A 12,209-nucleotide genomic window follows, 5' to 3' on the forward strand; every position below is an offset into this window, starting at 1 on the left:
TCTCACTGTTTAGGGACCATCTTGTAAGAATCCAGTGGAATAGATCCATGGGTTTTGGCCAGAAACCATTGAAACGACAGATGATGGCTTGTTTTTCATAACTGTTACATACCTCCTCTGTCTCTGATGTTTCTATTGTTAGTTCTGGTGTATAGTGCAGCTGCTCCACTATATATGGGTTGGGTTCTGTTCCGGCCTACTTTGGAGCTGCTGTAGAAGATTTTCCCCCTTGTAAAACATTCTTGTAAGATATTCCTTGGCCTTTGTGCTGCTGATGTGAATCAGGTTGTGTTTTGTTTGGGAACCACTGCCTCCTTCTGATTGTTTAGGTGGGCTACTGGTTGCTGCACCTCCTCGTAGCCTCATGTTGAAAATTATGGTAGATCCTGACTTGATGTTGTAATCCTTGATAGCTCTGTGATCCTGTAGCGATCTTCCCTCAAAAAGAAAATGTTGTTGATTATCCGGGTAGCCAATATGGTTGGCAATGTTAATCTTCAGATGTGTCACACTGTCTGAAGGATGAACCCAGATCAGGGTTGATTTCCCAGAAGGGGGCTTTATAAAGATTTGGAAGCAGTTAGGGTTTGGCCCTTCGGCGTCCGAATTGGCGTTCGGGTGCCGGGAATACATCCAAGGGTTTCCCATTTCTGGAGGGACTTCTTCTGCATCAGGTTCTGCGATCATCGCCGAGGCAGTGGTAACTGAGCTCTCCAGTTGCAGGCTGTCCTCATGCTTGTTTTGACGGCTATACCCTCGCGTATTCCTGATCCGGCAGCATACCCCTGTCCCAAGTTCCTGAACAACTTGGTCTTGGCTCATCTATCACGCTTTGTGTGGATCAGTGAGATCAAAACCGGATTTGAGGGATTTGTGTCACTCCACGGTGAAGGGGATCGACCCAGCTACATGCAGCATCCTTCTTTGACCTATCTCAGCAGAACTAATGTATAGGCTTGCAGATCTGAAACTGACAGCATCTAAAACTCCATTCCTTGTCGCCCATCTGTTTTTGCTCAGGTCGGTCGGCATTTCTGCGCAAAACTGGAGTTGGTTTACCGTTTCCCCTTCTGCGGTGGGCATGGGCACTGCGCCTTTCTTGCTTAGTCCCCAATTCGAAACCCCCCAGCCACCATAGCCGCACTACAGCGCAGGAGTGGACGCAGAAGGGGTCAGGGTGTAAATTAGAGTGCCATGGTTTGTTTCTGCCTGTCTTGGGCTACCTTTCACGGCAGCCGACTGGAACCTCAAATCTGTCTTGAAGTCCTGGGCGATCTCCCTTACCAGGCGCTGGAATGGCAACTTTCTTATCAGCAGCTCTGTGCTCTTCTGGTACTTTCGAATCTCACGAAGGGCAACAGTACCGGGCCTGAACCTGTGAGGCTTCTTCACTCCTCCTGTCGCCGGAGCAGACTTCCGAGCTGCCTTTGTTGCCAGCTGCTTCCTTGGCGCCTTCCCGCCTGTTGATTTACGAGCAGTCTGTTTCGTTCTCGCCATCTCTTCCTCTCCTATTTTATTTATTTATTATTATTATATTCTCTTCATTATTTATTATTTAATTACTATTATTATCTTTTCTTTCTTATTTATTATTTATTTACTATTATTATATTTTCTTTATTTTTTACTATTTACTTACCATTATTATATTTTATTTATTTATATTTATTTATTTATTATTATTATTATTAGGGGACAATACACTAAAATGGCTCCAAAATACCTTTTATCCCAACTTTGTAATAAAAATAAATTTTGCATAGTTTGACGTTAGCAATCAACTTGAAGAGAAAAGGCCAAAAGGATGCAATAATTTGAAACTAATCACCTTGATCGTTGGTAATCCTCAAGATATCTCTATAACAAGGTAAGGCCTTGGGAGCCCGCAGACCAAGGGAGAATTGAAGCTTTACAAGATGAAGGGAAATATCAGAAGAAGAGGACTTGAAGAGGTAATACACTTAAAGAGAATTGTATGAAAGAGAATCAAAGAATTTCCATGCTTGAAAAAAACATTAACCCTAAGCCAAAACCATCTATATATATTTATATTGAGTAAGAATTCACAAAAGCTTTGTTGAGTGTATAGATCACCCTTCGTAATTAATTCATAAGCAAAAATCAAATCCCATTAAATGTTGGTTTTCACATTTGGGTTTCTGGGGTAAGACAAATATTTGTTCTTTGTGATGCATTTAGTCTTAATTTTATAAATGGTGCTTAACTTTGCATGATAGGTTTCTTCTTTCTTTAGTTTTATATATTCCTTTTAGGTTTCCGTTTGATAAAGATGTCTACAATGTTTTATTCACTCATTATTAATTGATTTGATCACTACCTTAATTAGTGAATTAATTACAATGTTATTTTTAGTGTTTTGGATCGATGGTTGATAATCCTCAGTAAATTTCCTATCAGTTTGACTATTGGCTTGAATTAAATGATTAAATGTTGTGCATCCCACGTGTTCTAGTATTGTTGTTATGTTAAACTCTAGGAGTATCACCTACAATCATCCATCCTCAAACCATTACGTGGTGTGTCTTACGTAGTGGTAAACACAATTATATGCCATATTAGCAAGTACCATTTGCATGGATATTTCTTGGCAAGGTACGTCCATGCATGCGGGATTCATTGGGATTTGTTCCAACAATAAATAACCAACATCCAATCAAACAAGTTTCCCTCCTATCGTGCATTTAACCAATCAGCTACAGTTGTGTATGGATATGAAATTGTAACTAAGTATTTCAATTCTTGTGGCTTTGGTGATAGCAACTAAAAGAAATAAGTGTTATTGCCTTCTTGTTAATTAGTTATACCATGAAGCTACAAAGTTAAAATTTATCAATGGTTGGGTATGTAAGATGTTGTATGGCATGTAGGATGTTGTAGTAAATAGAAAATGAGTAGCTTGCTCTTTAGCTCATGTTGGGCATTAACCTTGGTATAATAAATATAACATACATATTACTTCATTTGAAGAACAAATATTGAGTGCATTGGAGCCACAAAGTTTTATATTTCTGCATACCAATTTTTAATCTACATCCATCTAAAAACATGTATATGTTTTGAACTTTGTTGTGATGTGCACGCATAGGGTAAGTTATTTTTATTGGCATTGAATTGTAGTTTGCATTATTAATTCAACATTACATAGTAGACTTGTGTCCCCTTGTTTGGCATTAGTCTGATCACCATAAACAAAGCAAAACCAACATTTGTACAATCTAGAATCAAAGTCTGGTATGCATGTTGATAATTAGGAGTTGAAGATGTTTTTTTAAAGAATAATTTTAAGAGTAGAGAATAAAATATAATTTCCATATCAAATCTATGTTGGAGAAATGTGTGGGCTATAAGCCCCTTGTTTATAGTTAGAGGATGCTCTTGAGGATGTAATGAAAAAGCCAAGTAATTTAGAAAGGGATATTGCATAGAAGGCACATCCCCAATTTTTAAGGGCAAAGAGCATGGATAAAAATGAGAAATGGCAAGATGGAACCATTGGTATATGCAGTGCCAACTAGATAAAACAGAGGGATCCATTATTTGATCCCTATGTGACTTGGAACCTTTGTTGTGGATATGCTATGCTAGTAGGGACTTGCCTCTTTCTACTACCAATACTAAGTTAGTTTGTATATTTTGAAATATTACCCTATTTCGTATTAACCATATTTTCCAACAAACACATTTTGGAAGTGTCATCCTAACCTTTTTAATATAATCACGCTAATTCTGAATGAACCTATATAGTGTTGATGTCAGGTTTCAAACCATTGAGTTGGTGGTTTTGATCATTGAACCTGATGCAATAGCGCTTGCATTGCTTGTGCCCAATCTTTCCTTGTGAATCCACAATCTATAAAGAGGTGCTAAATATTTTCATTATTCTATTGGTAGAGTTCACATCATGTGGGTCCCTACATTCCTCTTTGAGGCATATTTTATGCTATGAATTTTTTTTTATGAGCTAATATCCATCAAAATATGTTTATTTTAAGAAACCCATTTGAGCACCATATTTGAGACCACACCTTTAATTATAGGGGTGACTGTTATGGGAATATCTGCTACTTGTATCCCAACTTGATTGTCTACAATCATGCCTCCCAACCTCTATAATTTCTTCATTCATTGGGTTAGGAGAACATCCTTTCAAGGAGGAGAGAAATGTAGGGATAAGATTATTGAGATGCAGAGGGATGCGGGATAGGTTCGAGCCTTCCAAGGATCTATTTTTATTTCCTAACAAGTATTTTCCTAATAGGGCATACTTCCACTAGTTGTTGTTATAAGTTATTAAAAGCAATAACGATTTTTCTCCAAATTATAGATTCATCATTGTTGGATCTTTCATACCTAGGCCACCATGGATTATAAGGGACTTAATAGTAGCCCAATATACGAAGTGATGTTTCTTTGTGTTGGAATTTCCTCCTTGCCATAAGAAATTTATGAGATCTTGAGCGATGGTCCAATGAACTCCCACTACAGCTAAGACCATTGAAAATTGAAATAGTGGGTGGTGCAATAGCACTGTTAGAAAAATAGAAGAGAGCAGAGAGATATTGAGCACACAAGGCTAATCAATCAATGATTTTATTGATCACATAAGAAATTACATATATAAGACTTAGATCATTGACTTCCATAAATTATGACTCATACATGACACGACTCCAACTCATAACTTAGGAATCAACAACTTCTAGATTGACTCCTCATAACTCATAATGACAACTATACATTACATGGAAGCACTACTTCCAACACCCTCCCTTAATTCTTACATGTAACAAATATAAAAACACGTATTACAACAATAAATGAATCTTTGTCAGATTTCTTTGATATGGTCATCACTAGCACTCATATCCACTTTGAAATCTCACGGTTTCTTCTATTTTCTTCACCACACTTTCGAGCTTCCCACTTGATCTATTTAAGACATAACCGCTTCAGACCATTGTTGACGTGCTTTGCAAAATTGACGCTTCTCAACCTCTCGGAGTGCAATAGGTTTGTCTCAATAATGAACCATCCTGTGGAACTTCCATCATCTATGAATCCACGGCTCTCCACAACCTTCATCAGTTATATAGGATAGCATTCTAGGTACAAAATTTCTTCAGCAGACAATTCTACAACTTGACCTTGTATAAAATAACCTGTACTGATTCTCTCGGAGCACGACAGGTCACACTAGCTTGACCTTATTAAGAACTACCTGTGACTAATGCTCTCGGAGCACAAAGGGTCACATTAATATGTTAAATAATTAGTCTTCTCTTTGTGGTTCTACATCACATGATTCAAAAAATATAACTACCCTCGAAACACTTTTTTTTTAAATAATATAACTAAGCCACCATCATGAAAACATATCTTAAAATCTAAATGATATTTCTCCACAAAAATTTCCCAAATAGCCCAAAGAATGAAGCTTTAGAAATACTTGCTCGACGAATACACAAAGAACAATTCAATGCCACATTCTATTCCAGTGTGATCCAAGGAAAACATAATCTTCTCAAGATAAGGAAATGATTTGAATGTTGAATCTACACTGCCACAATTTATTTGACATATGAATAAAAAAATCACCATAAAAAGTTACCAAGAGAGGATTCACTGCTCTAAGTCTAGTCCACTTTACAACTTGCCACAAACGCACACCAGATAGAAAATAGTTGCAATTGTGATGAAACGCTACTCCAAACAAATTCACACAATGTGCAATCAATCCGGCACACCAACTCCTCAACGTTTAGCATAATTTTTTCTTTTTGGTTTTGAAAGCATGCAATTTTCGAGATAAACTTCTCTTCAATTTCGTGTAATTCCTTGTCCAATTACTGCTTTGTCTTTCATATATAGTGTTGATACAGTAGGCAAATTCAATAAAAAACACTTGTAGTGTTGCAAGACATAATGTGATAACGAGCAATCCTCTGCAGTTTGCTAGGGATGGCATTCAAAAGTAAAGGGAGATTCACGGGTGAAGGGATTCCCATATCTATGGCAACAAGGAGACCCTTTCAATGCTGCCAATGAATCAAACATTTTAACAAGCACTCCAATAGATTAAATGGTCTAGTTGTGAGGCTTAGTGTAACTATGTACAACAAATCCCAAAATCCTCTCACTCTTCACATGGATCCACGATCCACAATTGTGACAATGTCGCAGCCCTCTTCCTTTCAAAACATGATGCACAACTGCTTTTATGCCACTCACTGTGCCACTTGTAATGATAGGTAGTGCCTTGTAGATCCCTGGAGCTGTAGATCTCTTTAAAAAATGGAGCAGAGCTCTGGCTTATGATCAGATCTAGATTTAGAAAACCACACTCACACATAGATATAAATAGGGAGAAATAAATCTCACAACAAAAATCAACTGTAACACATTTATATTAATCTATTTATGTATAAAACAATAACATTCAAGCCTCTCTCACATCTTCCTGGCTTTCTGTTGAGGGAATCAAGCCAGATCTAGCTCCGATATCATGTTAGAAAAATAGAAGAGAGGAGAGAGAGAGATTGAGCACACAACACAAATCACTCAATGATTTTATTGATCACATAAGAAATTACATATATAAAACTTAGATCACTGACTTCCACAAATTATGACTCGACATGACACGACTCCAACTCATAACTTAGGAATCAACAACTTCTAGATTGACTCCTCGTAACTCATAATGACAATTATACATGACATGGAAGCATTACTTCCAACCAGCACTGCTTTGAGGAGGACTAGGTGGCATGTTGAGTTCAGTCATTGAGCTCCTCATTCAACAAATTTCACTCTGAACTTTTCCAGCATTTGCTACCAATAGGGATGGGGAAAGGCCTTAAGGCTTATGGGGATGCCTAGATAACAAAATGAAAATCATTCCTCTTGGATTAGGATCTGGTGGACCACTGTTTTTTTGTTGCTACTAAGCTTAAGTCTAATTATTCTACCTTTTTGTCTTTTTCATCGAAATTTCATAATACAATTTTTGGTAAAATATTCATAAAAAATATGAAAACTCTAAAAATTAAAAAATAAATATAAATTGAAAATATACTTTACTTATTGCAATTTAACAATAACAATAATAGTCTAACTTTAATATGACATTCATTACTAGGTAGATAAATTTATCATAATTTAATGAGGCAGAGTAAATAATAGATGGAACGACTTTTCTGGTTAGAATCCAACAACAAGCTTGTGATTTCTTGTTGTTTAAAATGCACTTTTAAATGCATATCTAGATTCAACACCCTAAAAAACTCTTTTACAGATTAAATAACTTAAACTTATAATTCTAAAAAAAAGGTAAAATTAACACAAAAAAATACCTAAAAAGAGTCATCTCATCTATATATTAGATTAAGCCTAAAAGTAGTTAAAATTTAGTAAAACAAAATATTATTAATTGCTATTTATAAATGTCGATTAATTTATTATTATTAATTTAAAAAACTAAATAACTCGAAATAACATTAATAATTTCTGATTGATTCTATTCGGTTGCAACATACAACCCCACCCACAAAGTTCAAACACTTTACCATTTTTCCCAGACATTTAACTACGGGAGGTCCTGGGATCGAATCCCCAGAGTGGAAGGGAAAGAGACCAAAAGGATGCTGCAAAGTCATTTTTGAAGTCATGCGAAGGAGCTTCCATGGACACCAGCTGTGGCAAGTTCAAACCTTACCAGTAGAGGAAAGAGACCACAACGATGTTGCCGAGTCTTTACAAAATATTATAATAAACATTGAGATTAATGTCAAAGATTTGTTGTAAGTTTCGAAAAGAAAGGAATATTTGTAAATAAAATTGGCATATTTTTTCTATAGAAAATATGAGAAGAAGCATGTGTTATACGATATATTTTGTCAACCCTCAACAACTACCTAATACCTAATGCCAAAGGCATATTTTTTATTCATTGTTTATAAAGCAATACCCATATAAAAATTTATATAAAAGCATTGGCATTAATGCAGCTCAACAAGTTCAAAAATTCAATTTTTTCATTTCCAAGAGGCTACTTTGGTGCATGCCTAGAATGAGAAGCAAATAAACTTTCCTCATTCTTTGATCCTCCATTGGATCACTCTTTGAAACCACATGCCAAGGAATATATCCCCCACATTATGAAAAGTTTGAGAAAATATTTTATTTCTTTTATATAAGTATGTATATTAACTATATTTATTTCTTTTATGTAAGTATGTATCTTAACTATATTTTGATTGAAGTATATAATTTTTTATTTTTATTTTTCATATTCCCACAAAAAGTATGTGAGGACTTTGTTTACCACGTCTATGATAGAGTAACATATAAAAATAGCTATCATGACTTACAATTAAGCAATTATTATTAAATAAATGCAGTCACATCTTGTAGGTACTGGTTGGACGTAGTAGTTAATATGGTTTGATAAGATGAAACCAAGGGATAAAAACAGTTTTTTTTTCTTAAATATTTGGTACTGGTTTAATAAAACAAGAATAAGGATTGGATTCCTTAGTTCAATGAGGAGTATTTAATTTAGGTGTCATCTATTAAGGTGATACATTTTTATTTGTTTGGATGATTAAAAATGGTTGGAATTTGACAAAAAAAAAAAAAAATCAAAAAATCTTAAATCATGTTTTGATGGTGAAAATAGATTTAGCACATTAAAAACCTTTAGAACGCCCAAAATCTTGATGTTTGACAGTTGTAACTAGATTTACAAAAAAACTACTGGATTTTATCAATATCTTACTGAAATTTCACATATATATATATATATATTTCATATATATATGCTTTTACATAATTATAATCGTATTTATATTATTATTTATATTGTGTGTTATTAGAGGTAAAATAATAATAATTATTAAAATTAATAATTATTTCAAATCATATAAATAAATATTAAAAAATATAATAAGTTAACCTGTAAACCGTATTTAAAGTTTAAAAGTGGAGATTGTGTGTGAATGGCATCATATTGAAATTTTATATAATTCTTTATCATATTGAGATATATATATAATTATTTATTATAATGAGTTAATGGAATATTTAAATTTGAAATGTAATTATAATTTTTAAAAATATTTTGTATTATGATTTTTGTCTCTAAATGAATTGTTATCGTTTTTTGTTTCATTAGATATTTGTATTTTAAAATATTGTTTTTATTATTTTAATAATGGATGTTTTTATGTTTATAAATATTTATCAGCGATTTAATTTATATGGCTATATTAATGATATGATTTTTTAATATTCAAAATATTTAAAAAATAATGAGTAGGTTTAAAGGTATAGTAGGCATTTGTTCATAAAGTACAAAAATATCGAAAATGTTGATAGGATAATTTCTTGAGAAAACACAAGATTGACAACTATTTCAAAGCATCTGATTAGGCAAATTTTGAATGATATGAACCATTAATGAGGGAACATATTCTTCAAAGAACCAAGCTCACATCTATTTCGAAGATCATCTTTAGTTTCAAACATTAGAAACATTATTTTTTTATAGTTTGTTGCAGTATTATGAGAATTTTGAGGTCAAAAATGAATCTCAAAACTAAAAATGTACTAACAAGATTAACTTTTAAAGAACCAATAGGATTCAAGGTGACGACGCTATTCCCAGGGGTTAATATTTTGGAGGGAAAAGAAGAAAGCTCTTTTTTTATTGTATTTTCGGATTTTCTCCTTATAGGTTTATTCAAATGTCAAGTGTAGACACACATTGAATGTGAAATTAAATTCCACATTCAATGACTACCCACTCTAGATACTTCTAAGTAGACCCACATCGGAAAAAAATGAAAATACAAGAAAAAAGTGTGTTGAACAAACTTTTTTCAAGTATTTTCCTTTTTTTTCAATGTGGGTCTACTCATAAGTATGCATAATAGGTACTCATTGGATGTCAAATTTAATTTCACATTCAACGAGTGTCTACATAATAGTTTGATTTTTGTTTTTTTTGTTTTTTGTTTTTTGTTTTTTCCTTTAAAAATTCATAACTATTATTATATTTAATTAAGAAAAGTCTTTTGGTAGAAATCACATAAGAGAAGTTTTTGGCTGACGTGTTTCAAACCAACAAGTGTGGTTCATCATCAGGAGCAGATGAAGAGGCAGACCATGGCAAAGGCTTAAACAGAGAGTAATGTAGAGACCATAATTTCAAATAATGATTATTTTTTAATATTTAAATTATGATATTAATTTCTTAAAAACAAATATTATTAAGTAACGGCCATATTGAATGGCTAGTTTTTTAAAAACAATATTTAAATTATGATATTAATTTATTAAAAACAAATATTATTAAGTAACGACTAGCTTTTGAAAAATAATATTTAAATTAATTTATAAAAATCAAATAATATTAAAAAATTCTATTAATAGGAAATAATAATAAAAAATAACTAACAAGAATAAAAAAACAAAGTCAAACTCCAAACAATGAAGGAAAGGAGTTAAGAACCTAATTGAGACAAGATCATTTAATATATAAAAATAATTAATGGAAAATAAATAAAATAAAACAAAAATATATACAAGTCAGAAGAAACAAATATATATATATATATATATATATATATATATATATATATATATATTCAAAGAAAAATAATCAATAAACAAAATGGTGTCAACAATAAAATACGACGTTGAAGCTCATATTACAAATAACAAAAATACTAAAAAGAGTTAAGAACGAATAGGATGATAAAATACTTAAGAAAACACGAAGGATCAAGAATATAAACTCTAATGAAGAATAAACTAACAACAAATACTATAAAAAAGACACCAATACCTACACAGATAAATAAACAAACAAAATAAATCCCAAAAAGAAACATAAAAAACTAGGAGGACATGACACAAACCCAACTTCTACTAATAATCCAACCATCTTCTCTATTCAAATTATTGGGTCTTTTTTCGATTTCTAGGGCCTCCCTCAATTTACGATGATGGAAATGACTAACCCTAGCAACGACTTGGGCCTCCTCAATGTAGATGTGATGCTTAGATTTATTTGCATGCTTTGCCAAAGCAGAGGAGTGGGTCCTGCCATCCTTGATGTCAGTGGAATGTTCAAGATTCCTATGATTAATCGAGTGACCAGTCTCACCAATGTAGGGAATCACACAAGAGCATGGGATAATGTAAACACGCTTCATATTCTTGGGGTCCACTAGGTCTTTTACAGATCTAAGGGATCTCTAGATGGTATTTAAAGGCCCAAAGGTTGAAGCCACCTTATGCTTCCTATGAAAATTCCACAAGAGGAACCTCTACTGCAGAAAACTGATGTTACTTCTCCTACTTGTTAATCCATGCAAGTTATTTATTGTGTGGTATGGTAAATATCAAAGTAAATACTATTGCAACCTTCACTTAATTAAATTATAAGCGAAAACAAGAGACATGGAAAGAAATAAAATACAACACAATATACACCGTTATTTTTTTACAAATGTCCGTGGAAAAAACCAATGTGGGAAAACCATTGCAACAATTTTGGGGGTTTATTATTATTAAGAAGTAGAAAATTATGAATACATCTCTGAATACCTCTTAGGTTATTCAGTTACAGAGAGAAATACTATCAGAAAGAATTGTGAGGTTACCTCACACTATCACTTAGAAAATCTCGGTTGATCCAGATATTTAATGAATGGCCTTTGGTAGGCCCTACGCTGCTCTTCGTATTCCTCACACAAGCTTTGCATAAACCTCTCTAGGATCTACGTCACTCAGTCTGCTGATCAATTTGCTGCCTAGAGTCTCTGCTCTTAGCCTCCTAGTCTCACACCCCGACTACGGCTTCTGAAATTGAATCTCCTCAGCTAAATCTCAGACTCTCTCTCACCCTCTGCATTTCCTCTGTGTGGCCCTTCATGGCCCTGCGTCAGCCTCTACATCTGGGCTACTCTATCACTCTCTACCTCTCTCTGTTAATGATTCTCTGGTTGAGAAAATCTCTCTCTCCTAAAGATATCCCTGCCCCTCAACTGCAAGAAATCTCCTCAATCGAATTTTCTTCCTGAGAACTTCTCACTTCAAAAAATCAATTTCTTGATCTCTCTTGGTGTGTTTTCCAAATGACCCTCAAGCCCCTTCTTATATCTTCCTGTTGGACAACCAACGAC

The 12,209-nt window shown here is 33.5% G+C and overlaps 1 protein-coding gene across 1 annotated transcript; it reads right to left on the minus strand.

Annotated features, from left to right (window-relative positions):
• Nucleotides 1-876: 876 nt before the first annotated feature.
• LOC149243608 (histone H3.2-like) lies at nucleotides 877-1,497 on the minus strand. Its single transcript, XM_089371262.1, has 2 exons — nucleotides 1,231-1,497; nucleotides 877-1,143 (listed from the first exon to the last, which is right to left on the minus strand). The coding sequence occupies exons 1-2, from the start codon at nucleotides 1,495-1,497 to the stop codon at nucleotides 877-879; spliced, it is 534 nt and encodes a 177-aa protein (XP_089227388.1).
• Nucleotides 1,498-12,209: the final 10,712 nt, after the last annotated feature.

The sequence above is a fragment of the Pinus tabuliformis genome, chromosome 8 (genome assembly GCF_031772625.1).
Source record: "Pinus tabuliformis cultivar Carrire ecotype Pingquan chromosome 8, CPIR1, whole genome shotgun sequence".
Lineage (NCBI taxonomy): Eukaryota > Viridiplantae > Streptophyta > Pinopsida > Pinales > Pinaceae > Pinus > Pinus tabuliformis.

What these genes read in the sequence shown, in the direction of transcription:
- LOC149243608 (XM_089371262.1), bottom strand. Translation starts at nt 1,497, where the DNA reads ATGGCGAGAACGAAACAGACTGCTCGTAAATCAACAGGCGGGAAGGCG. An exon ending in TGAGGTTCCAGTCGGCTGCC is followed by an intron (nt 1,144 to 1,230) that starts GTGAAAGGTAGC and finishes CCTGCGCTGTAG; the next exon opens with TGCGGCTATGGTGGCTGGGG.